The sequence below is a fragment of the Oscarella lobularis genome, chromosome 8, assembly GCF_947507565.1.
Source record: "Oscarella lobularis chromosome 8, ooOscLobu1.1, whole genome shotgun sequence".
In the NCBI taxonomy this organism is placed as follows: domain Eukaryota; kingdom Metazoa; phylum Porifera; class Homoscleromorpha; order Homosclerophorida; family Oscarellidae; genus Oscarella; species Oscarella lobularis.
This window is the reverse complement of record NC_089182.1, coordinates 2936912-2963371: the sequence shown is the minus strand read 5'-3', so window position 1 is coordinate 2963371 and position 26460 is coordinate 2936912. Positions and strand designations below refer to the sequence as shown.

General features: G+C 43.3%; 2 protein-coding genes across 4 annotated transcripts; both read right to left on the bottom strand.

Moving 5' to 3' along the window:
• Positions 1 to 277: 277 nt before the first annotated feature.
• On the bottom strand, positions 278 to 17447 carry LOC136190455 (receptor-type tyrosine-protein phosphatase S-like). 3 transcript variants are annotated; one of them, XM_065978608.1, is made up of 38 exons: positions 17263 to 17447; positions 16661 to 16779; positions 16103 to 16552; positions 15751 to 16050; positions 15556 to 15696; positions 7123 to 7548; positions 6749 to 7072; positions 6537 to 6692; positions 6181 to 6480; positions 5856 to 6128; positions 5506 to 5796; positions 5141 to 5455; positions 4860 to 5080; positions 4746 to 4809; positions 4591 to 4697; positions 4355 to 4541; positions 4196 to 4301; positions 3932 to 4145; positions 3850 to 3880; positions 3670 to 3796; positions 3510 to 3616; positions 3132 to 3452; positions 2930 to 3069; positions 2793 to 2883; positions 2663 to 2745; positions 2575 to 2611; positions 2425 to 2522; positions 2247 to 2372; positions 2030 to 2178; positions 1841 to 1976; positions 1638 to 1784; positions 1488 to 1587; positions 1331 to 1434; positions 1146 to 1280; positions 971 to 1093; positions 764 to 915; positions 568 to 703; positions 278 to 513 (listed from the first exon to the last, which is right to left on the bottom strand). In XM_065978608.1, exons 2-38 carry the CDS (start codon positions 16734 to 16736, stop codon positions 439 to 441), a joined length of 6369 nt encoding a protein of 2122 aa, XP_065834680.1. In that variant the 5' UTR covers positions 16737 to 16779; positions 17263 to 17447; the 3' UTR covers positions 278 to 438. The 3 variants fall into 3 exon arrangements, with proteins under 3 accessions (XP_065834680.1, XP_065834681.1, XP_065834679.1); XM_065978607.1 differs by lacking the exons at positions 278 to 513; positions 568 to 703; positions 764 to 915; ... (28 more) ...; positions 6749 to 7072; positions 7123 to 7548 and adding exons at positions 8230 to 8474; positions 8528 to 8663; positions 8724 to 8875; ... (28 more) ...; positions 14704 to 15027; positions 15080 to 15505 and having other exon boundaries at positions 17263 to 17445; XM_065978609.1 differs by lacking the exons at positions 15556 to 15696; positions 15751 to 16050; positions 16103 to 16552; positions 16661 to 16779; positions 17263 to 17447 and adding exons at positions 7599 to 7736; positions 7815 to 8014.
• Positions 8249 to 26452, bottom strand: LOC136190454 (receptor-type tyrosine-protein phosphatase S-like). Its single transcript, XM_065978606.1, has 38 exons — positions 26257 to 26452; positions 25726 to 26181; positions 25373 to 25675; positions 25183 to 25320; positions 24710 to 25132; positions 24333 to 24659; positions 24132 to 24281; positions 23780 to 24079; positions 23439 to 23726; positions 23097 to 23387; positions 22721 to 23047; positions 22437 to 22663; positions 22318 to 22381; positions 22164 to 22270; positions 21926 to 22112; positions 21772 to 21874; positions 21497 to 21710; positions 21414 to 21444; positions 21240 to 21360; positions 21083 to 21189; positions 20704 to 21024; positions 20502 to 20641; positions 20365 to 20455; positions 20232 to 20314; positions 20146 to 20182; positions 19995 to 20092; positions 19818 to 19943; positions 19617 to 19765; positions 19429 to 19564; positions 19220 to 19366; positions 19070 to 19169; positions 18914 to 19017; positions 18718 to 18852; positions 18544 to 18666; positions 18337 to 18488; positions 18141 to 18276; positions 17867 to 18086; positions 8249 to 8267 (listed from the first exon to the last, which is right to left on the bottom strand). The coding sequence occupies exons 1-37, from the start codon at positions 26333 to 26335 to the stop codon at positions 18012 to 18014; spliced, it is 6396 nt and encodes a 2131-aa protein (XP_065834678.1). The 5' UTR covers positions 26336 to 26452; the 3' UTR covers positions 8249 to 8267; positions 17867 to 18011.
• Between the last annotated feature and the right edge of the window lie 8 nt (positions 26453 to 26460).

Genomic DNA, 26460 nt, shown 5'->3' with positions numbered 1-26460 from the left:
ATCGACGCTCCTGCTTCGATTTAGGCTCGTATCCAGCCTGTTATCCGGGCGGCTCTTACTGCGTGAGCCTGGATAACAGGCTGGATACGAGCCTAGCTTCGATTGGAACCGATAGAACCGTCTTCGACGTATGTTCACATTTCGTTCGTAAGCATTGCAACAGTTCTGGGTGTTATCTGCGCCGAAACGGCTACACAAAGCTTACGAACAAGATGCAAACATACGTCGCGAATGTCGAAGACGGTTCTATCGGTTCCAATCGAAGCAGGAGCGTCGATCTCGAAGAGTTGATGCTAACCTTAGTTTTGAAAATGTAAGCAAAACAATTGTTTAAGAGCATACAAAAAAGGAAAAAAATCACGAGCAAGATTGATTTTTGGTAGCACAGCACACAGAGAGATTAGAATACCACCAGTAGTAGTTGTCAGATTGGCACACTTACTTGAAATTAGAATAGGTATCAAAGCTGTCGGTGAAGTCGAGTAGAGCCTTGTAGCAGAATTTGTACTGTTCCTATAATCAAAAATGCTCATGTACCGTCAACGCTGCTGTAATCCTCCAACTTACGGCATTCTGCACAATTCCAGGCCTCTTGATGCGGAGAGCCTTCACCTTGTAGAAGATATCAATCACACTCTCCACTTTCATAGCTTCAATCACGGAAACGAGGGTACAGAAGACTCCAGAACGACCAATGCCATTACTAAACAACAATCATTATGAGTTCATCATATTAGCGAATTAATAATTATGGTCAACTGACTTGCAGTGAACGGTGATGACTTTGTTGCCGGTCGTCTGCTGCCACTTCTCTACCTGCATCATCATGTCCAAGATGTGAGTCGATGACTGAGGGCACTCTTTGTCTGGCCAGGCAGTGAAGTGAAACTGGCAAACCGTTCTGATTTGAGGACCCTAAATATTAATAATCGCATACACAGACAAAATGCTTCTGCTTCTCCGCGCAGACCTTGCTGATCTTCATTTTTCTTATGACGTAAGAGCCGCAAGGAGTTTCTTTTTGAATTTCCACTCTGTAAGGACCGTACTGAGCGGATCCAGACTTTGGTGGCCAATATTGGCAACACATTTCCTACAAATAGAAGCTGCTGAATCCACCTATCAAATAATTTAATCAGATTGACCTCTTCATCCTCCACAAGTTGAGTTAGATTCACAATTGAAAACGTATTCTGTTCCCACACCATTTTCCAGAAGTCGTCCACGGTGTTCTTCAGCGGTCCCTGAGTCACGATAAAAGCGTCGCGACGACGATAGCCCTAAAACAATAAATCGGAAATAATTGCACGCTTCGAAACAAAACACAAACATCAACATAGCTGGCATTGATGTAATTGGCTCCAGCCGCTGTGTTCACGTACGCATCTTCAGATCCGTCTTCGTCCAATCGCAAAACCACGCGTTGGGTGTCAACTAAAAAACCCTTTTACAACTGACCGCTATTCCCGGCATCGCCTGAAGTTTACGTGGAACAATGTCAGAGTATCGGTTTTTCTTCTGTACGCCCGGTTGGAGTCCCGCCTTGCACAGAGCTTCGTCAAAGTAACGACTGGACGTTTGGAGCACCTGACCGAATACGTTCGATTACGTCTAGCGTACATAAATAATTTCTTTACCAGAAACTGACGCTCAAATCCGGTTCGGTCTTTTTTGTCTTTCTTGGTGAGTTTCGAATAGGCGGAGCGGAGATCTTGCGCTGCAATCTGGGTGTTGCCGCACAAGACGGCTTCGAGCAACGCAACGTGTATGAAAACGTACTGAGCCTAAAAAAGCCAAGCTAGATTCACAGAGATCAAAGTACTGCTGCAAGCCCCTTTACTTCGCCCTGAACCATCTCTTGGCGTTTGGTTCTGAGAGACGTCACTGCACTGAAGATGTCGATGGAAAGGCCTTCGTCGATCTTTTCTAGCATCTGATCAATCACGATAAACGTGCCTGTGCGTCCAACTCCAGCACTAAAAAGGTTACGGTATATAAAAACATGCAGGTCAGAAACTTTGAAACAAACCTGCAGTGAACCACTATTGGTCCACTGTCTTTGGGAAGTTCTCTGTTTACTCTTTTAATAAACGTGAGCAACCCCGTAGCAAATTTGGGAACGCCGTGATCAGGCCAGGTAGTAAAATGGTACAATTTCACATGTCGAACGTCGTCTCCCTAGAAATAAATAAATAAATAAATAAATAAATGCGATGCCAGATTTCCACAACCCTCTGCAATTTTACCAAAGTGATTCTGATTGACCTGATTTCATAGTCCGCATACGAATCAATTTTGTCCAAAGTAACAGCAAGTCCCTCAAAATTTTTCATTTCTCCAATGTTGGAAGGCCAGTACTGATGACACTTGATCTAAATTCAAAACAAAGATTACAAATAACAGTACTAACTACTTTACACTTACTTTAGTTCCTTCAACCAAATTAGTAAGCATAACAATGCTTCTCACGTTTTCACCCCAAATCATGCGCCACATATCAGCTGACGTTTGTTTAGTGGGACCTACACAAACGTTTTAAATTGCGCACTTCTACACAAACAAAAAGTCCATCACCTTGGGAAGCAATGTACTTGTTTGGTGTGCAATAACTCTACAGAAAAAAACGATGCATTATCTATTATCAAATATACAAATAAATTACGTCAATGTAGGCAGCGGCGACATAGTCACATTTAAGACTTTCCATGCCGGGCAACGCTTTCAAGATCACACGAGCATGATCATCTGCGAAAAACCCGATTAGATAAAAAGCGTCAGTAAAAAATACTCACAAGTCAAAATATTCTTGTAGCGGTTTCTCGTCAAGTTTGATTCTGCAGCATCAGTGGTCAGTTTAACGCCAGTGCTGGCACTTGCCAATGCCTAAATACATAAATAAATATTAATAAATAAGTGACTCTCAACGCACCTTGAATTCTTGAGAAAATCCCAAGCCGTTGAGCTCATTCATCGCCGTAACGTGATCGGGAAAATCGTCCAAGTGAATAGCGTGCAGACCAGAATTGACGCGATTCATCTTTCGTGTCTTTGGACTTGGAGTATCAATCCCTGAGAAATCATACACAAATGTATCTTAGTGCGTACAAAGAACTGAATTCCAGATAATTTACCCAATCCGGACCAGCCGCTCAAACGACCTTTCGTTTCAACAGCTTTCACAGTGAGCTCCACAGTCTGCTCCTCTGTCCCAGCCTTGTTCGACGCTACGCAACGATAGCTACCCGAATCGCTGCTACGCAGTGCCGTAATCTGAAGAGCTCCGTTGGGAAGTTGATGAAAATGCGTGTCCTTTCCCGGCAAAGATTTTCCGTCTCGATACCATTTGATTGTTGGAAGAGGATCTCCAGCTGTGTCACACGGCAAAAGGGCAGTAGTGCCTTCGTAGGCGTCCACCGACAGCACGTCGGACGTGATAACAGGAGCTGTCATACCTAAAAAATTTGAATTATATTTATTGATTTTACACAAGTTAATCAATTAACCCGTACTAGGGGAGTCGGTGTCTTCATCCTCAATGTGTTTTACCGAGGACATGCTCATTTGGACTTGACTTGAAGCAGACATTTCGTAATTTTCTTTTTCCGTATGACGACGCCTGTATTGACCCCCTTTATAATAGATCTGTGTTTCCTATGCTTTTGTACTCACTTGACGATGATTACAGCAAGAATGATTCCGACTATGATCAATACGACAATGACTACTACCACCACAATTATGATTGTAGTGCTGATGCCGCCAGACTCTTGTTGCGCGTTTTCTTCAATCACTGCGTCTATGCAAACCATAAAAAGTGCATACCATAACTACATAATACGCTGAATATACTTAGAGGTTTGCTTGATGACGCCAGGACACCCTAAAATGCACTTATCAACAATCGCTCTACGTGTATGATAATTATGCCTACCCCTTGATCATCTTCGGTGTATGCAACAAAATAGATAGAGTATTGGGCTCCTGCTTCTAGTCCATCAACTACGATCGTCTGACGTTGACGGTACGAATCATACGTGTAGCGGTCTGCCACACGCCACGAGTCTGAGGCTGCACCATCTATTATATCTTGTGGAACTGAAGATGGCGGCGGCGTTGAACCGCTATAAACAAATACTCGCACGTAACTGGTAAAACGCTAATTATTCAGGCAAAAGATATCGTCACTACTGGTTACCTAATAGGAACTTTTTCGTCAGAAATAGAAGGAGCAGAAAGCGTCACCGTACCATCCTCCACCGAAACGAATGGAGTTGTACCATCCACAGCAGGACGTTCAGGTGCTATAAAAGTAAAGTTGAACACTGCGCATAAACAGTGTATTACAACATTTTACCGGCGATCAGTGTTTGTGCTTGAACAGTGGCTGCTGGACCTTCCTTTATCGAATCTTCGGCATTGTTCACAGCCGTCACGTTGATAGTGTAGTTAGTATAGGCTCGAAGCTCGGTCAAATTGAGAAATAAAATCGAATCATCAACAGATTTTTGTTGCTGCTTATCACCCAGACGCCAGTAGTACACCTAAAACCAATAATAGCAGAAACAATTAAAATCGTACTAAGAGTCATACGTTGTAGCTTTGGATGACTCCATTCGGTTTTACGGGAATCTTCCAAGTCAAAAGCAAAGAGGACGAAGTTCTGCTGCCTACTTGCAACTCACTTGGCGGACCAGGTGCTTATAAAAAATAATCAGTTGGCTAAATAACTTCGTTCCATTTCTTACTTTCAGGCTTGGTATCCACTGTGATGCTTTTATAAGGACCGGGCAAAACGGTTACAGCACGAATCTACACAAGTCGGTAGCACATAGACGCCAACTGAACCAAAAAGAACGTACCCAAACGTTGTATTTCACGGCTGTGACCAGATTGTATAGATCGACAGAAGGAGAGTCTCCACTGACAGTGATGGTCTTATTGCCGGTTTTCTCGCCAGCTTTTGTGTAGACCAGCGTGTAATTTCTAATTCTTCCATTGGCTGGTTCAGGCGGACTCCATTTTATTTTCACCGAGTTTGGCGTCAAAGGAGTTGAGATCAGATCCCTTGGAGCAGATGGAGCTAAACACACGACAAAGGACTAAGCAGGCTAAGAAATAAAATCAGGGTTCTCCTCTATACCGTCTTCGTCTGTCTGTACAATGACTTCAATGCTTCTCGTTCCCAAAAGAATTTTGTTGTCGCCGTCCCTGATGTTCACCGCCACAATTGCAATCTTGTAATTGGTATACGGTGCAAGTCCTGTTAGGTTCACTTCTTTTTTTGATGCTGATACAATAACAGAATTTTCATTGTTGGCGGCTTCTCTTCGAACTATTTTGTAGAAAATCCTATAATCGTTTATTGGTCCAAACAGGTTAATAGGTTTTGACCACTTGACACCAACACGTCTAGGTCCCAATGAAATCGCACTCACGTTCCCTGGAGGTCCAGGTTCTACATAAATATAATTAAATTACAGCAGGCTTAACTAAAACGTTGCTTGCCTCCTTGAGTTGTTCTGATTTTGACTGCGTCGCTGTTTTCTCCATATCCATGCTGGTTACCGGCAGCCACACGCACTTTATACTCAGTATATGGCATAAGACCAGTGATATTGACCGGTAACGACACGTCAACAACTTCTGACCAAGGATTCGAAGAACTGACCATTCTGTAAAGAATCTTATACTTCGTGACATCAGTGATGCCGTTGATAGGACAGTTAGAAACGGACACTTCTAATGAATCACCCACTGCACTTGTAACTGACGGTTTGGAGCACTTTCCCGGTGGCCCTTATAAAAGAGATTCAACAAATGAAACTGGTTCAAACTGACTAATTAGCTAAACGCACCATCTACGACGATTTCAAAACCGCTCGATTGACTTTCACCAACGGAGTTTTTTGCCGTACAGTTATAGATCCCACTATCGATGTAGTTCAATTTTGCAAATAACAAATGCGAAGTTGCAGCCGTTGCTCCTGCAATCATTTTATTATGACCGTCTTTGTACCATTTATATTCAGAAGGCTCAGGGTTGGCTTCAGCACTGCAGTTCAAGGCTAGTGCTTGATTTTTCACAAACGAACTAGAGTTCGCTTGTACTCTAACGTTAAAAGGAGCATCTGAAGAACAAAGCAATTTTGGCAGCGTACGAGTAGTGAATTAGGAGCTTACACGTGACATCAAGCGTTATTGGTACAGATGCAGCGCTGAGACCCGTGTGCCCATTGGCTTTGCACGTATACGAGTTGGCGTCTGCTTTTGTGACTGGCGCTAATGTTAGGATACCCTTGTACTTTCCGTTTCCCAAAGAACGTGCTGATGAATTTGAAGAATTGACTATTTGAACTCCATTTTTGAACCATTCAAACGTGATCGGAGACTGTATTAGACGGAATTGTGTTGCTTCACACTCCAAAGCAGCCGGAAGTCCTTCCTGAACGCTAATAGAATTTCTGATAGGAGTAGGGGCACCTTTACAACAGAAACAAATTATGCTAATAGAAATACACCACATTTATGCTTTTTACAGGGTGCTTGTCCAGTATCACAGTCTTCGTCTTCGCTTGAAGGACCAATACAATCCTTTCCTTGATGTTTCTTCACGGAGTTGTCAGCTGTCCGCGATCTTGTTCCCACACCACAGGAACCTGGGCACGAAGACCATGTGCTCCACCCGCAATCAACTACGAAAACAATTATGCCTTTAATTAATGCTATCAATAGCAAATGTTCCACCCACCGTTGATGTTTAGGTTAAACTGTGACATTTTCTGTGTCTTATCAATCCACGTGTATTGGCACGTGTATGTTGTATCAGTCAATGGAGCTCTATTGATATGAAGACTTTTTAGGCTGTTCATGGTGGATTGTCTAACATCGTCGGAATTAGACGACGAAATTGGACTGCTGCCTGATTTCCACTGAATATTTAGCAATGAGTTCAAGTTTGTTGAATCGGGATTAACGCCGCACAGAACAGGAAAAGGAAGTGAATCTCCGCCGTAAACAAAAATGCTTTCAGATGCAACAGAGGAATCATTGTAGAGAATTGCGACGTCAAGTGCTAATAATCAGAAAGTGTAAGAAGACTCTCCAAAAACCTATTCTTCCTACCGTAGCTTGCTTTCAATTCACACAGGCTGAGGAAATAATTATTTGGAAAAATCTTTTGAACGTTTATGTACCGTCCCCACAATGAAGGAGAGCACACAATTGTTGTTGTCCAGATATTTGCCCCGTTGTCTCTATTTGGGACAGTACCGCACAGCGAATTGTCATTTCCAGCATTGGTCAAATCACTTCCTATCCGCACAAACGCACCGTCGCCTCGATCTACAACAAATGACGTTTCTACGCTTGCGATCAAATAAGCTGTCTTTAAATCAACTCGCAACCACGGATCCATTGATGCTTTAGTTGTAGCACATCCAGTATTTGTAACGCCATCAATAGCCCGTGAAGCTGGCCACCTATTGTTCCAAGTATCTAATGGACCGTGGGTAGCAACAGCACCTATTGCCTTCATGTCAATTTGGCCACCTACCAAAGCACCAATAGAATCAGTCTAGTAGATGAACATGTAAACTCACAGTTTGTATTTGCGCAATCTTCTGATAAAGAGGGACAATCTGCACCAGCGCCAACTTTGTTTCGAGTAATGTTCCTTGTCCTTGTTCCTCGTCCACATGATGATGAGCATACTGACCATGATCCTACTTGACAATCATCTAGAAAAAGGACAAAATGTAACGTACTAGATGAAATCTATAATAGCGAAAGACCAATAGCGTTTAGCTCCCAAGTACCTCCAGAAATGTGATGAAGACCAGCCATGACCGTCAACATCTTCAATACGAGTGACACACAGCGAGAGGAAGCCATGATAGGCCTAGTGTCGTGGATGGCTTGCGGAAACTCGGCTATCTAGAAGCGGCAATCGAGGCGAAGACGACAATAAGCGAAAAGCGTCAGCGACGAGTTCAGCGACGTCGTGAAACGTCCCGACAGGGCGGCAGTGAGAACTTTTTTATCCGGGATACCGAGTCGTGCTCGACACCATTAAAAGTGACATGTCAAGAGATCGCCAGGGTCTCATAAAGATTCCCGAACGTGCCGGCAAAGCGATGCTTTACTTTACGAAAGAATATCAACAAACTTTGAAAGAAATACGTACTAAAAATTCGTTTTCCTCTCTAACACTTGTCCTTTAGAATTGGTTACCCTTAGTTTTTTAAAAATGACACACACACACACAAAACCTTAGTTTTGAAAATGTAAGCAAAACAATTGTTTAAAGAGCATACAAAAAAGGAAAAAATCACGAGCAAGATTGATTATTGGTAGCACAGCACACAGAGAGATTAGAATACCACCAGTAGTAGTTGGCACACTTACTTGAAATTAGAATAGGTATCAAAGCTGTCGGTGAAGTCGAGTAGAGCCTTGTAGCAGAATTTGTACTGTTCCTATAATCAAAAATGCTCATGTACCGTCAACGCTGCTGTATCCTCCAACTTACGGCATTCTGCACAATTCCAGGCCTCCTGATGCGGAGAGCCTTCACCTTGTAGAAGATATCAATCACACTCTCCACTTTCATAGCTTCAATCACGGAAACGAGGGTACAGAAGACTCCAGAACGACCAATGCCATTACTAAAGCGCAATCATTATGAATTCATCATATTAGCGAATTAATAATTATGGTCAACTGACTTGCAGTGAACGGTGATGACTTTGTTGCCGGTCGTTTGCTGCCACTTCTCTACCTGCATCATCATGTCCAAGATGTGAGTCGATGACTGAGGGCACTCTTTGTCTGGCCAGGCAGTGAAGTGAAACTGGCAAACCGTTCTGATTTGAGGACCCTAAATATTAATAATCGCATACACAGACAAAATGCTTCTGCTTCTCCGCGCAGACCTTGCTGATCTTCATTTTTCTTATGACGTAAGAGCTGCAAGGAGTTTCTTTTTGAATTTCCACTCTGTAAGGACCGTACTGAGCGGATCCAGACTTGGGCGGCCAATATTGGCAACACATTTCCTACAAATAGAAACTGCTGGATCCAAATATCAAAAATTATCTAATCAGATTGACCTCTTCATCCTCCACAAGTTGAGTTAGATTCACAATTGAAAACGTATTCTGTTCCCACACCATTTTCCAGAAGTCGTCCACGGTGTTCTTCAGCGGTCCTTGAGTCACTATAAAAGCGTCGCGACGACGATAGCCCTAAAACAATAAATCGGAAACAATTGCACGCTCCAAAACAAAAAACAGTGCATCCACAAACATCAACATAGCTGGCATTGATGTAATTGGCTCCAGCCGCTGTGTTCACGTACGCATCTTCAGATCCGTCTTCGTCCAATCGCAAAACCACGCGTTGGGTGTCAACTAAAACTCCCTTTTACAATTGCTCGCTATTCCCAGCTTGCAATTTACGTGGAACAATGTCAGCGTATCGGTTTTTCTTCTGCACGCCCGGTTGGAGTCCCGCTTTGCACAGAGCTTCGTCAAAGTAACGACTGGACGTTTGGAGCACCTGACCAAATACGTTTGATTACGTCTAGCGTACATAAATAATTTCTTTACCAGAAACTGACGCTCAAATCCGGTTCGGTCTTTTTTGTCTTTCTTGGTGAGTTTCGAATAGGCGGAGCGGAGATCTTGCGCTGCAATCTGGGTGTTGCCGCACAAGACGGCTTCGAGCAACGCAACGTGTATGAAAACGTACTGAGCCTAAAAAAGTCAAGCTAGCTCAGCGAAGATCGAAGTACTCTAAGCTGCCTTACTTCGCCCTGAACCATCTCTTGGCGTTTGGTTCTGAGAGACGTCACTGCACTGAAGATGTCGATGGAAAGGCCTTCGTCGATCTCTTCTAGCATCTGATGAATCACGATAAACGTGCCTGTGCGTCCAACTCCAGCACTAAAAAGGTTTATAAAACATGCAGGTCAGAAACTTTGAAACAAACCTGCAGTGAACCACTATCGGTCCACTGTCTTTGGGAAGTTCTCTGTTCACTCTTTTAATAAAAGCGAGCAACCCCGTAGCAAATTTGGGAACGCCGTGATCAGGCCAGGTAGTAAAATGGTACAATTTCACATGTCGAATGTCGTCTCCCTAAAAATAAATAAATAAATAAATGCCAGATTTCCACAACCCTCTGCAATTTTACCAAAGTGATTCTGATTGACCTGATTTCATAGTCCGCATACGAATCAATTTTGTCCAAAGTAACAACAAGTCCCTCAAAATTTTTCGGTTCTCCAATGTTGGAAGGCCAGTACTGATGACACTTGATCTAAATTCAAAACAAAGATTAAAAATAACAGTACTAACTACTTTACACTTACTTTAGTTCCTTCAACCAAATTAGTAAGCATAACAATACTTTTCACGTTTTCACCCCAAATCATGCGCCACATATCAACTGACGTTTGCTTAGTGGGACCTAAACGAACTTCCTCCTCAAATTGCACACTCATACACAAAAAGTCCATCACCTTGGGAAGCAATGTACTTGTTTGGTGTGCGATAACTCTACAAAAAACGATGCATAATCTATTATCAAATATACAAATAAATTACGTCAATGTAGGCAGCGGCGACATAGTCACATTTAAGACTTTCCATGCCGGGCAACGCTTTCAAGATCACACGAGCATGATCATCTGCGAAAACAATCCAATTAGATAAAAAGCGTCAATAAAAATACTCACAAGTCAAAATCTTTTTGTAACGGTTTCTCGTCAAGTTAGCTTCTGCAGCATCAGTGGTCAGTTTAACGCCAGTGCTGGCACTTGCCAATGCCTAAATGCAAATAAATATTAATAAATAAATCAGTCTCAACGCACCTTGAATTCTTGAGAAAATCCCAAGCCGTTGAGTTCGTTCATAGCTGTAACATGATCGGGAAAATCGTCCAAGTGAATAGCGTGCAGGCCAGAATTGACGCGATTCATCTTTCGTGTCTTTGGACTTGGAGTATCAATCCCTGAGAAATCACACACAAATGTATCTCAGTGCGTACAAAGAACTGAATTTCAGATAATTACCCAATCCGGACCAGCCGCTCAAACGACCTTTCGTTTCAACAGCCTTCACAGTGAGCTCCACGGTCTGCTCCTCTGTTCCAGCCTTGTTCGACGCTACACAACGATAGCTACCCGAATCGCTGCTACGCAGTGCCGTAATCTGAAGAGCTCCGTTGGGAAGTTGATGAAAACGCGTGTCCTTTCCCGGCAAAGATTTTCCATCTCGATACCATTTGATTGTTGGAAGAGGATCTCCAGCTGTGTCACACGGTAAAAGGGCAGTAGTGCCTTCGTAGGCGTCCACCGACAGAACGTCGGACGTGATAACAGGAGCTGTCATACCTAAAAAAAAATTGAATTATAATTATTGATTTTACACAAGTTAATCAATTAACCCGTACTAGGGGAGTCGGTGTCTTCATTCTCAATGTGTTTTACCGAGGAGATGCTCATTTGGACTTGACTTGAAGCAGACATTTCGTAATTTTCTTTTTCCGTATGACGACGCCTGTATTGACCCCTTTTATAGATCTGTGTTTTCTATGTCTTAGTACTCACTTGACGATGATCACAGCGAGAATAATTCCGATTATGATCAATACGACGATGACTACTACCACCACAATTATGATTGTAGTGCTTATTCCGCCGCCAGACAGTTCTTGCGGACTCTCCGCGTCTACACAAACCATTAACAATGCCTACCATAACTAGATAATGTGCTAATCACACCTAAAGGTTCGCTTGAAGACGCTAAAACATTCTAAAATGCACATATCAATAATCGCTGTACGTGTATGATAATTATGCCTACTCCTTGGTCATCTTCAGTGTATGCAACAAAATAGATAGAATATTGAGCTCCTGCTTCTAGTCCGTCAACTTCAATCCTCTGATTTTGAGGGTACGAATTGTACGGGTAGATGGTCGCCACACGCCATGAGTCTGAGGTTTCACCATCTATTACATTTTGTGGAACTGAAGATGGCGACGGCCTTTGACCGCTGTAAACAAATACTCGCACGGAACTGTCAAAAAGGTCTCGTCAATTAGTTAGGCAAACAAGACAGTGGCACTACTACTGGTTACCTAACAGGAGCTTTTTCGTCAGAAATGGGAGGAGCAATAAGGGACACCGTATCACCCACCAAAACGGGCGGAGCTGTATCATCCACTGCGGGACGTTCAGGTGCTACGAAAGTGAAGTTGCACACTGTATAAACAGTGCATTACAACATTTTACCGGCAATCAGTGTTTGTGCTCGAACAGTGGCAGCCGGACCTTCCTTTTTCGACTCTTCAGCGTCGTTCACAGCCGTCACGTTGATAGTGTAGTTAGTATAGGCTCGAAGACCGGTCAAACTAAAGTTGCGGGATGAACCCGGCTCAGCAGAATTTTGCTCATTATCACCCGGGCGCCAGTAGTACACCTAAAACGAATAAACATTACCAGAACTTTATTAGAAAGCATGCCTTGTAGCTTTGAATGATTCCATTCGGTCTTTTGGGAGATTCCCAAGTCAAGAACAAAGAGGACGAAGTTCTGCTGCTCACTTTCAACCCACTTGGCGGACCAGGTGCTTACAAAAGAAATTACTTTTCTGATGTATTTCGTTTCATTTCTTACTGTCAGGCTTGGTATCAACCGTGATACTTTTATACGGACCAGGCAAAATGGTTACAGCGCGAATCTGCCATAATTCACTTACGCGTAGATACCAAAGAAACGTTCTACTAAACACGTACCGAAACGCTGTAGTTAACGGCTGTTTCAAGATCTTTTAGAATCACAGAAAGCGAGTCTGTTCCATTGATAGTGATCATTGTCTTATCGCCAGTCGCCCCGCTAGCTTTTGCGTAGAGCAGCGTGTAATTTCTGATTTTTCCATTAGGATGTTCTGGCGGGCTCCATTTTATGTTTACCGATGATAACGTCAGAGGAATTGAGATCAGATCCCGTGGAGCAGATGGAGCTAAACACAACAAAGAAAGTGTGTCTTAACAGGCTAAAATAAAGGCTTTTCTCTGTACCGTCTTCGTCTGTCTGTACGTAGACTTCATTGCTTCTCGTTCCCAAAAGAATTTTATTGTCGCTATCCCTGATGTTTATCGCCGCAATTTCAATGCTGTAATTAGTATACGGTGTCACTGTGAGTCCTGTTAGGTTCACTTCTGTTTTCGGTGCTGACACAATAATAAAATTCTCTTTGTTGGCGACTTCTCTTCGAACTATCTTTGAAGCGCTGTAGAAAATCCTATAATCGTTTATTGGTCCAAACGGGTTAATAGGTTTTGACCACTTGACGCCAACACGTCTAGGTCCCAATGAAATCGCACTCACGTTCCCTGGAGGTCCAGGTTCTACATAAATATAATTAAATTACAGCAGGCTTAACTAAAACGTTGCTTGCCTCCTTGAGTTGTTCTGATTTTGACTGCGTCGCTGTTTTCTCCATATCCATGCTGGTTACCGGCAGCCACACGCACTTTATACTCAGTATATGGCATAAGACCGGTGATATTGACCGGTAACGACACGTCAACAACTTCTGACCAAGGATTCGAAGAACCGACCATTCCGTAAAGAATCTTATACTTCGTGACATCAGTGATGCCGTTGATAGGACACTTTGAAACGGACACTTCTAATGAATTACCCACTGCACTTGTACCTGACGGTTTGGAGCACTTTCCCGGCGGTCCTTATAAAAGAGATTCAACAAATGAAACTGGTTCAAACCGACTAATTAGCTAAACGCACCATCTACGACGATTTCAAAACCACTCGATTGACTTTCACCAACGGAGTTTTCTGCTGTACAGTTATAGATGCCACTATCAGTGTAGTCCAATTTTGCAAAAAACAAATGCGAAGTTGCAGCTGTTGCTCCTGCGATCATTTCATTTTGACCGTCTTTGTACCATTTATATTGAGAAGGTTTAGGGTTCGCTTCAGCGCTGCAGTTCAGAATTAGTGGCTGTTCTTTCACAAACGAACTAGAGTTCGCTTGTACGCTAACGTTAAAAGGAGCATCTGAAGAACAAAGTAGTTTTGACAGCGAACGAGTAAAGAATTAGGAGCTTACACGTGACATCAAGAATTATTGGTACAGATGCAGCACTGACACCATTGTGCCCATTGGCTTTACACGTGTACGAGCTGGCGTCTGCTTTCGTGACTGACGTTAATGTCAGAGTTCCCTTGTACGTTCCGTTTCCCAAAGGACGTGCTGATGAATTTGAAGGATTGACTATTTGAGCTCCATTTTTGAACCATTCAAACGTGATCGCAGTCTGTATTAGACGGAATTGTGTTGCTTCACACTCCAAAGCAGCCGGAAGTCCTTCCTGAACGCTAATAGAATTTCTGACAGGAGTGGGAGCACCTGAACAACAGAAACGAATAATGCTTAATAGAAAATACACCACAGTTATGCTTTTTACAGGGTGCTTGTCCAGTATCACAGTCTTCGCTTGAAGGACCGGCGCAATTCTTCCCTTGATGTTTCTTCACGGAGTTGTCAGCTGTCCGCGATCTTGTTCCCACACCACAAGAACCTGGGCACGCGGAAGACCATGTGCTCCACCCGCAATCAACTACAAAAACAAGGATCTCTTTAATTAATGCTATCAATAGCAAATGTTTCACCCACCGTTGATGTTTAGGTTAAACTGTGACATTTTCTGTGTCATATCAATCCAAGTGTATTGGCACGTGTATGTTGTATCAGTCAATGGAGCTCTAATGATATGAAGACTTTTTGGGTTGCTCATGGTGGATTGTGTAACATCGTCGGAATTAGACGACGAAATTAGGCTGTTGCCTGATTTCCATTGAATTTTTAGCAATGAGTTCAAGTTTGTTGAATCGGGATTAACGCCGCACAAAACAGGAAAAGGAAGTGAATCTCCGCCGTAAACAAAAATGCTTTCAGACGCAACAGAGGAATCCTGGTAGAGAATGCCAACGTCAAGTTCTAATAATCAGAAAGTGTAAGGAGACACTCTATATAAGGCTATTCTTCCTACCGTAGCTTGCTTTCAATTCACACACGCTGAGGTAACCTGTTGATGATAAAATATTTTGTACGTTTATGTACAGTCCCCACAATGAAGAAGAACACACAATTGTTGTAGTCCAAATATCTGCCCCGTTGTTTCTATTTGGAACAGTACCACACAGCGGATTGTCATTTCCATCATTGTTCAAATCACTTCCTATCCGCACAACCGCACCATTGCCTCGATCTTCATAAAATGACGTTTCTACGCTTGTGATCAAATAAGTTGTCCCTAAATCAACTCGCAACCACGGATCCATTGATGCTATAGTTGCAGGACATCCAGTATTTGTAACGCCATCAATAGCCCGTGAAGCCTGGAACTGACTATCACTGTTAATCGTACCTAATGGACCGTGGGTAGCAACAGCACCCTTCATGTCAATTTGACCACCTACCAAAGCACCAATAGAATCAGTCTAGTAGATGAACATATAAACTCACAGTTTGTATTTGCGCAATCTTCTGATAAAGGAGAGGGACAATCCTGACCAGCGCCAACTTTGTTTTGAGTAATGGTCCTTGTCCTTGTTCCTCGTCCACATGATGATGAGCATGCTGACCACGAGCTTACTTGACAATCAGCTACAAAAAAAGGCCAAATGCCTTGAACGTTCCACACAAATTAACGTAACATACCTGTAAATGTAAGATCGACTGTTTTGGTCTTTGTAATGTTGTTTGCTGTGTACTGGCATTCGTACTGACCATTTGGAGGAGTAGACGTAAGAGGACTCAAACGCAGTTCTTTATATCCTGATGAGCCATCAGCTTGACTAACAGTAGCAGAGTTCTGTTCTGGAACGTCTGTTCCATCAGGAAATTTCCATGTTGGGCCAAAGTCTCCTTTTGGTGAACCACAGAGTACAATGTCTCCTATGGCTGTAACGTCTAATTTTGAAATTAGCATGGCGTTCTTCGTTATGGTGATACCGGGATCTATATAAACAGAAAATAGTTGACTCACTATGTTCTCGTTATGGATTCCTACCCTCGGTTTCATCATAATACACCTCAATTTCACACGGTTGCAACCACTGACTGCCTCCTTCGTCGTCCTGTCCTGTTCGTCGAATGCTGATGTACTGAACCCAATTGACAGGAGAACAAGGAAAGTCAGTGAATGTAAATGGAGTAGAAAACACAACGCTACTTCCACATCGATTTTTAGTCATTCCATCCGAATCGATGGCATTCTTTCCCGCGTAGATCTCAGTACCACTTCCTTGACGAGCTAAATATCTGATCTTGGTCACAGAGTAGAGATGAAGCAAATCAATGGACAGCCATATGGTCGGAGAAGACGATATAGATATAGCGCAATTCCCCCAACCTTGACCGGTTCCCCCATCCACAGCTTTACCATATGAACTTTTAGGATTAATGCCGTTTTTTTCAAACTTCAGCTTGTTCTTCGTGGCATTTAGAGTCACTTTCTTTTCTACAAAGCAGACAATACTGTACTAGCAAATTCAACATGCTCTAAACAGCGTAGATGAAATCTATAACAGCGAAAGACCAAGACCGATAGCGTTTAGTTCCCACGTACCTCCAGAAATGCGATGAAGACCGGCCATCAACGTCAACATCGTCAATACGAGTGACACACAGCGAGAGGAAGCCATAATACAGTCGTAGATGGCTTCCGGGAAGACTCACAGTGTCTATCTAAAAGCGGCAGTCGAGGCGATGAGCGAAAAGCGAGAGGACCGACAGAGACTTAGCCTCGGTTCCAGACCCTCTCTCCCCCGGATGTTACCGATCCTCGGAGCAGAGATTAATCTCTGCTCGGAGAGAGGGTCTGGTGGGTCTGGTACGGTCCCGCCCCTAACCCCGCCTATTATGACGTGGGGGAACAGTATGGCGGACGAGCTCTACAAAGATCGTTCGTTCGCACCCGTTTCGCACGTCCTACAGCTATCCGATTAATTTCTCTGTTTCGACTGCTTACTCTTTTCTAAAAGCCACTTCTATTCGACCAAGGAACCGATCGCGTACTAAGTTCTATTCCGAAGACCTCGGTCGAATAGAAGTGGCTACAAAGCAAACAGTACACTGTCCTAGCAAATTCAACATGCTTCTAACGTAGACTACTAGATGAAATCTATAATAGCGAAAGACCAAGACCAATAGCGTTTAGCTCCCAAGTACCTCCAGAAATGTATGAAGACCAGCCATGACATCTTCAATACGAGTGACACACAGCGAGAGGAAGCCATGATAGTGTCGTGGATGGCTTCCGGAAACTCGGCTATCTAAAAGCGGCAAATCGAGGCGAAGACGACAATAAGCGAAAAGCGTCAGCGACGTCGTGTCAACGTCCCGACGGTTCCGACAGGGCGTTAGAGACCTTTCTCTGTGTCCCGTATAACGGTCCCCAGCGAACGGCTCCGCCCTCAAATGTTCCTGAGGACCAATTAGCGAGGGCGTGTCCTTACGCACGCTAGCATCGAGATCGACGCTCCCAGGGACGCTCCTGCTTCGATTTAGGCTCGTATCCAGCCTGTTATCCGGGCGGCTCTTACTGCGTGAGCCTGGATAACAGGCTGGATACGAGCCTAGCTTCGATTGGAACCGATAGAACCGTCTTCGACGTATGTTCACATTTCGTTCGTAAGCATTGCAACAGTTCTGGGTGTTATCTGCGCCGAAACGGCTACACGAACAAGATGCAAACATACGTCGCGAATGTCGAAGACGGTTCTATCGGTTCCAATCGAAGCAGGAGCGTCGATCTCGAAGAGTTGATGCTAACCTTAGTTTTGAAAATGTAAGCAAAACAATTGTTTAAGAGCATACAAAAAAGGAAAAAAAAATCACGAGCAAGATTGATTATTATTGGTAGCACAGCACACAGAGAGATTAGAATACCACCAGTAGTAGTTGTCAGATTGGCACACTTACTTGAAATTAGAATAGGTATCAAAGCTGTCGGTGAAGTCGAGTAGAGCCTTGTAGCAGAATTTGTACTGTTCCTATAATCAAAAATGCTCATGTACCGTCAACGCTGCTGTAATCCTCCAACTTACGGAATTCTGCACAATTCCAGGCCTCTTGATGCGGAGAGCCTTCACCTTGTAGAAGATATCAATCACACTCTCCACTTTCATAGCTTCAATCACGGAAACGAGGGTACAGAAGACTCCAGAACGACCAATGCCATTACTAAACAACAATCATTATGAGTTCATCATATTAGCGAATTAATAATTATGGTCAACTGACTTGCAGTGAACGGTGATGACTTTGTTGCCGGTCGTTTGCTGCCACTTCTCTACCTGCATCATCATGTCCAAGATGTGAGTCGATGACTGAGGGCACTCTTTGTCTGGCCAGGCAGTGAAGTGAAACTGGCAAACCGTTCTGATTTGAGGACCCTAAATATTAGTAATCGCATACACAGACAAAATGCTTCTGCTTCTCCGCGCAGACCTTGCTGATCTTCATTTTTCTTATGACGTAAGAGCCGCAAGGAGTTTCTTTTTGAATTTCCACTCTGTAAGGACCGTACTGAGCGGATCCAGACTTTGGTGGCCAATATTGGCAGCACATTTCCTACAAATAGAAGCTGCTGAATCCACCTATCAAATAATTAATCAGATTGACCTCTTCATCCTCCACAAGTTGAGTTAGATTCACAATTGAAAACGTATTCTGTTCCCACACCATTTTCCAGAAGTCGTCCACGGTGTTCTTCAGCGGTCCCTGAGTCACTATAAAAGCGTCGCGACGACGATAGCCCTAAAACAATAAATCGGAAACAATTGCACGCTCCAAAACAAAAAACAGTGCATCCACAAACATCAACATAGCTGGCATTGATGTAATTGGCTCCAGCCGCTGTGTTCACGTACGCATCTTCAGATCCGTCTTCGTCCAAGCGCAAAACCACGCGTTGGGTGTCAACTAAAAACCCTTTTATAACTGCCCGCTATTCCCGGCATCGCCTGAAGTTTACGTGGAACAATGTCAGAGTATCGGTTTTTCTTCTGCACGCCCGGTTGGAGTCCCGCCTTGCACAGAGCTTCGTCAAAGTAACGACTGGACGTTTGGAGCACCTGACCGAATACGTTCGATTACGTCTAGCGTACATAAATAATTTCTTTACCAGAAACTGACGCTCAAATCCGGTTCGGTCTTTTTTGTCTTTCTTGGTGAGTTTCGAATAGGCGGAGCGGAGATCTTGCGCTGCAATCTGGGTGTTGCCGCACAAGACGGCTTCGAGCAACGCTACGTGTATGAAAACGTACTGAGCCTAAAAAAAGTCAAGCTAGTTCCACGAAGATCGAAGTACTGTTAGTCTGTAAGCCGCCTTACTTCGCCCTGAACCATCTCTTGGCGTTTGGTTCTGAGAGACGTCACTGCACTGAAAATGTCGATGGAAAGGCCTTCGTCGATCTTTTCTAGCATCTGATCAATCACGATAAACGTGCCTGTGCGTCCAACTCCAGCACTAAAAAGGAGAAGGATACGAAAACACGCAGGTCAGAATCTTTGAAACAAACCTGCAGTGAACCACTATTGGTCCGCTGTCTTTGGGAAGTTCTCTGTTCACTCTTTTAATAAAAGTGAGCAATCCCGTAGCAAATTTGGGAACGCCGTGATCAGGCCAAGTAGTAAAATGGTACAATTTCACATTTCGAGCGTCTTCTCCCTAGCAATAAATGAAAGAAATGTCGAATTTTTACAGCCATCTGTAATTTTACCAGATTGATCCTGATCGACCTGATGTCATAGTCCGCGTACGAATCGATTTTGTCCAAAGTAACAACAAGTCCTTCAAAATTTTTCGTTTCTCCAATGTCGGAAGGCCAGTACTGATGGCACTTGATCTAGATTCAAACAAAGATTAAAAATAACAGTACTAACTACTTTACACTTACTTTAGTTCCTTCAACCAAATTAGTAAGCATAACAATACTTTTCACGTTTTCACTCCAAATCATGCGCCACATATCAGCTGACGTTTGCTTAGTGGGACCTAAACGAACTTCCTTCTCAAATTGCACACTCATACACACAAAAGTCCATCACCTTGGGAAGCAATGTACTTGTTTGGTGTGCGATAACTCTACAAAAAAACCATGCATAATCTATTATCAAATATACAAATAAATTACGTCAATGTAGGCAGCGGCGACATAGTCACATTTAAGACTTTCCATGCCGGGCAACGCTTTCAAGATCACACGAGCATGATCATCTGCAAAAACAATCCAATTAGATAAAAAGGTCAGGAAATGAGATACGTACAAGTCAAAATATTCTTGTAGCGGTTTCTCGTCAAGTTAGCTTCTGCAGCATCAGTGGTCAATTTAACTCCAGTGCTGGCATTTGCCAATGCCTAAATACATAAATAAATATTAATAAATAAGTGACTCTCAACGCACCTTGAATTCTTGAGAAAACCCCAAGCCGTTGAGCTCGTTCATAGCCGTAACGTGATCGGGAAAATCGTCCAAGTGAATAGCGTGCAGACCAGAATTGACGCGATTCATCTTTCGTGTCTTTGGACTTGGAGTATCAATTCCTGAGAAAGCACACACAAACGTATCTCAGTGCGTAACAGAGAACCGAATTTCAGATAATTACCCAATCCGGACCAGCCGCTCAAACGACCTTTCGTTTCAACAGCTTTCACAGTGAGCTCCACAGTCTGCTCCTCTGTCCCAGCCTTGTTCGACGCTACGCAACGATAGCTACCCGAATCGCTGCTACGCAGTGCCGTAATCTGAAGAGCTCCGTTGGGAAGTTGATGAAAACGCGTGTCCTTTCCCGGCAAAGATTTTCCATCTCGATACCATTTGATTGTTGGAAGAGGATCTCCAGCTGTGTCACACGGTAAAAGGGCAGTAGTGCCTTCGTAGGCGTCCACCGACAGAACGTCGGACGTGATAACAGGAGCTGTCATACCTAAAAAAAATTGAATTATATTTATTGATTTTACACAAGTTAATCAATTAACCCGTACTAGGGGAGTCGGTGTCTTCATTCTCAATGTGTTTTACCGAGGACATGCTCATTTGGACTTGACTTGAAGCAGACATTTCGTAATTTTCTTTTTCCGTATGACGACGCCTGTATTGACCCCTTTTATAGATCTGTGTTTTCTATGTCTTAGTACTCACTTGACGATGATCACAGCGAGAATAATTCCGATTAGGATCAATACGACGATGACTACTACCACCACAATTATGATTGTAGTGCTTAGTCCGCCGCCAGACTGTTCTTGCGGACTCTCCGCGTCTACACAAACCATTAACAATGCCTACCATAACTAGATAATGTGCTAAGCACACCTAAAGGTTCGCTTGATGACGCTAAAACATTCTAAAAATGCACATATCAATAATCGCTGTACGTGTATGATAATTATGCCTACTCCTCGGTCATCTTCAGTGTATGCAACAAAATAGATAGAATACTGAGCTCCTGCTTCTAGTCCGTCAACTTCAATCCTCTCATTTTGAGGGTACGAATTGTACGGGTAGATGGTCGCCACACGCCATGAGTCTGAGGTTGCACCATCTATTACATTTTGTGGAACTGAAGATGGCGACGGCCTTGGACCGCTGTAAACAAATACTCGCACGGAACTGTCAAAAAGGTCTCGTCAATTAGTTAGGCAAACAAGACAGTGTCACTACTACTGGTTACCTAACAGGAGCTTTTTCGTCAGAAATGGGAGGAGCAATAAGGGACACCGTACCATCCACCAAAACGGGCGGAGCTGTATCATCCACTGCGGGACGTTCAGGTGCTACGAAAGTGAAGTTGCACACTGTATAAACAGTGCATTACAACATTTTACCGGCGATCAGTGTTTGTGCTCGAACAGTGGCAGCCGGACCTTCCTTTTTCGAATCTTCAGCGTCGTTCACAGCCGTCACGTTGATAGTGTAGTTAGTATAGGCTCGAAGACCGGTCAAACTAAAGTTGCGGGATGAACCCGGCTCAGCAGAATTTTGCTCATTATCACCCTGGCGCCAGTAGTACACCTAAAACGAATAATAGTTGAAACATTACCGGAACTTTATTAGAAAGCATGCCTTGTAGCTTTGAATGATTCCATTTGGTCTTTCGGGAGGTTCCCAAGTCAAGAACAAAGAGGACGAAGTTCTGCTGCTCACTTTCAACCCACTTGGCGGACCAGGTGCTTACAAAAGAAATTACTTTTCTGATGTATTTCGTTTCATTTCTTACTGTCAGGCTTGGTATCAAACGTGATACTTTTATACGGGCCAGGCAAAATGGTTACAGCGCGAATCTGCCATAATTCACTTACACGTAGATACCAAAGAAACGTTCTACTAAACACGTACCGAAACGCTGTAGTTAACGGCTGTTTCAAGATCTTTTAGAATCACAGAAAGCGAGTCTGTTCCATTGATAGTGATGATTGTCTTATCGCCAGTCGCCCCGCTAGCTTTTGCGTAGGCCAGCGTGTAACTTCTGATTTTTCCATTGGGATGTTCTGGCGGGCTCCATTTTATGTTTACCGATGTTATTGTCAGAGGACTTGAGATCAGATCCCGTGGAGCAGATGGAGCTGAACACAACAAAGAGAGGGTGTCGTAACAGGTTAAAATAAAGGTTTTCTCTATACCGTCTTCGTCTGTCTGTACGTAGACTTCATTGCTTCTCGTTCCCAAAAGAATTTTATTGTCGCCATCCCTGATGTTCACCGCTGCGATTGCAATCCTGTAATTGGTATACGGCTTGAGTTCTGTTAGATTCGCTTCTTTTTTTTCCGATGCTGATACAATAATAGACTTCTCATTGTTGGCGGCTTCTCTTCGAACTATCTTCGAAGCGCTGTAAAAGATCCTATAATCGTTTATTGGTCCAAACGGATTAATGGGTTTTGACCACGTGACGCCAACACGGTTAGGTCCCAATGAAATAGCACTCACGTTCCCCGGAGGTCCAGGCTCTACATAAAAATAATAAATTACGGTAGGCCTAACTAAAATGTTGCTTGCCTCCTTGAGTTGTTCTAATTATGAGTGCGCTGCTGTTTTGTCCATATCCATGCTGGTTACCGGCAGCCACACGCACTTTATACTCGGTATATGGCATAAGGCCAGTGATAGGAACCGGTAACGACATTCCAAAAACTTCTGACCAAGGATTCGAAGAACCGACAATTCTGTAGAAAATCTTATACTTTGTGACACCAGCGTTGCCGTTAATAGGACAATTAGAAACGGACACTACTACTGAATCACCCACTGCACTTGTACCTGACGGTTTGGAGCACTTTCCCGGCGGTCCTTATAAAAAAGAGATTTCACCCAAATGAAATCAGTTCAAACTAAACGTACCATCTACCACGATCACAAAGCTGCTCGATTGAGTTTCACCGACAGAGTTAATCGCAGTACAGTTGTATGTTCCATTTTTCTCATAGTCCAGACTGGAAAATAATAATAATTGTGACCCCGCTAATGATTGTGGACCCGCTTCCGTTTCTCCAGTCACTATTTGGCCGTCTTTGTGCCATTTATATTCAGAAGGTTTGGGGTTGGCTTCAGCGCTGCAGTTCAAAGTTAGCGATTGACCTTTTACAAACACAGCAGAGTCTGCTTCTATTTTAACGTTAAATGGAGCATCTGAAGAGAAAAAACATCCCTGACAGAGTACAAGCAACGGAATACGAGCTTACACGTGACATCCAGCTGTATTGTTTCAGATGAATTACTGAGACCATAGGTCCCATTGGCCTTGCACGTGTACGAGTTGGCGTCTGCTCTCGTGACTGACGTTAATGTCAGAGTTCCCTTGTACTTTCCGTTTCCCAAAGGATGCTCGGATGAATTTGAAGGATTGGGTATTAGAACTCCTTTTCTGAACCATTGGAATGTGATAGCTGTCTGCAATGGACTGTACTGTGAAGCGTTACACTCCAAAAAAGCCGTTTTTCCTTCTTCAACTCTAACTAGATTGTTAATAGGAGTGGGAGGACCTTCAACAAACATTATGCTAGGATACGCCATATTTACGCTTTTCACACTTACAGGGTGCTTGTCCAGTATCACATTCTTCACTTGAAGGACCGGTACAATCCTTTCCTTGATGTTTCTGGGCGGGGTTGTTAGCTGTCCGCGATCTTGTTCCCACACCACAAGATTCCAAACACATGGACCACGCGCTCCAACCGCAATCAACTACAAAGAACATTTATTCTTATTGTAATCTAATATGAGCATGCCACGCACCGTTGATCTTGAGGTCAAACTGTAACGTCTTTTGCGTGTTATCAGTCCACGTGAATTGACACGTGTATGATGTATCAAGCCTTGGAGCTTTCCTAACATGAAGAATTGCGAAGTTGTTCACTCTGGATTGTCCGACATCAGGATTGGACGATGAATCTGGAATTTGGCTGTTGCTTGAGTTCCAATGAATATTTAACAAAGAGTTAAAGTTTGTTGAATCAAGATTAATGACACACAAAGCAGGGAAAGGAAGTGGATCTCCTCCGTATACAAAAAAGCTTCCAGATGCAACAGAGGAATCATTGTAGAGAATTGCGACGTCAAGTGCTAATAATAAGAAAGTGTAAGAAGACTCTCCAAAAACCTATTCTTCCTACCGTAGCTTGCTTTCAATTCACACAGGCTGAGGTAAAAATTATTTGGAAAAATCTTTTGAACGTTTATGTACCGTCCCCACAATGAAGGAGAGCACACAATTGTCGTTGTCCAAATAGTTTTGCTGTTGTTTCTATTTGGGACAGTACCACACAGCGGATTGTTATTTCCATCATTGGTCAAATCACTTCCTATCCGCACAAACGCACCGTTGCCTCGATCTTGATGAAATGACGTTTCTACGCTTGTGATCAAATAAGCTGTCTTTAAATCAACTCGCAACCACGGATCCATTGATGCTTTAGTTGCAGCACATCCAGTATTTGTAACGCCATCAATAGCCAGTGAAGCCTGCAACCTACCAAACGTAGCTAATGGACCGTGGGTAGCAACAGCACCTATTGCCGTCATGTCAATTTGACCACCTACCAAAGCACCAATAGAATCAGTCTAGTAGATGAACATATAAACTCACAGTTTGTATTTGCGCAATCTTCTGATAAAGAGGGACAATCCTGACCAGCGCCAACTTTGTTTCGAGTAATGGTCCTTGTCCTTGTTCCTCGTCCACATGATGATGAGCACGCTGACCACGAGCTTACTTGACAATCAGCTACAAAAAGGCCGAATGCCTCGAACGTTCCACACAAATTAACGTAACATACCTGTAAATGTAAGATTGACTGTTTTGGTCTTTGTAATTGCAATGTTGTTTGCTGTGTACTGGCATTTGTACTGACCATTCGGAGGAGTAGACGTAAGAGGACTCAAACGCAGTTCTTTATATCCTGATGAGCCATCAGCTTGATTAACAGTAGCAGAGTTCTGTTCTGGAACGTCTGTTCCATTAGGAAATTTCCATGTTGGGCCAAAGTCTCCTTTTGATGAACCACAGAGTACAATGTCTCCTTTTGTAACATCTAATTTCGAAACTGGCACGGCGCCCTTCATTATGGTGATACCGGGATCTATGTAAACAGAAAATAGTTAGCTAACCGCGTTCTTGTTAGGTTCCTACCCTCAGTTTCATCATAATACACTTCAACTTCACACACTTGCAAATACTGACTACTTCCAATATCCTGGTATCCTGTTCGTCGAATGCTGACATGTTGAACCCAATTGATGGGAGAACAAGAAAATTCAGTAAATGTAGGTGGATTAGGAATAGTAACGCCACTCCCACATCGATGATTAGTGATTCCATCCGAATCGATAGCATCCTTTCCCACGTAGACCTCGATGCCTATTCCATACTTGTCACGAGTTAAAAATCTGATCTTGGTCACAGAGTAGAGATGAAGCAAATCAATTGACAGCCATATGGTTGGAGTAGACGATTGAGATATAGCACAATCCTCCCATATTTGACTTGTTTTCCCATCCACGGCTAGATCATATGAAGTTCTAGAGTCAATGTCTTTTTCTTCAAACTTCAGCTTGTTTGTCACGGCATTTAGAGTCACTTCCTTTTCTACAAAGCAGACAGTAAATTTAACTAGCTTTACAACGTAGATAAAATTTATAATAGCGTTTAGTTCCCACGTACCTCCAGAAATGTGATGAAGACCGGCCATCAACGCCAACATTGTCAATACGAGTGACAGACAGCGAGAGGAAGCCATCATAGCGTCGTAGATGGCTTCCGGGAAGACTCACAGTGTCTATCTAAAAGCGGCAGTCGAGGCGACGAGCGAAAAGCGAGAGGAGCTCAGAGACTTCGTGTCAACGTCCCGGACAGGGCGTCAGCTCG

Coding starts and splice junctions, on each gene's coding strand:
- LOC136190455 (XM_065978607.1), bottom strand. CDS start 16,736: ATGGCTTCCTCTCGCTGTGTGTCACTCGTATTGACGATGTTGACGTTG. Junction 15,506..15,555: donor AGATTGCGCAAATACAAACT/GTGAGTTTATAT, acceptor GTGCTTTGGTAG/GTGGTCAAATTGACATGAAG. Junction 11,730..11,782: donor GTCTTCAAGCGAACCTTTAG/GTGTGATTAGCA, acceptor TGGTTTGTGTAG/ACGCGGAGAGTCCGCAAGAA.
- LOC136190454 (XM_065978606.1), bottom strand. CDS start 26,335: ATGATGGCTTCCTCTCGCTGTCTGTCACTCGTATTGACAATGTTGGCG. Junction 22,271..22,317: donor GTTTGATACCAAGCCTGACA/GTAAGAAATGAA, acceptor TTCTTTTGTAAG/CACCTGGTCCGCCAAGTGGG. Junction 19,018..19,069: donor ATACTCTGACATTGTTCCAC/GTAAACTTCAGG, acceptor AAGGGTTTTTAG/TTGACACCCAACGCGTGGTT.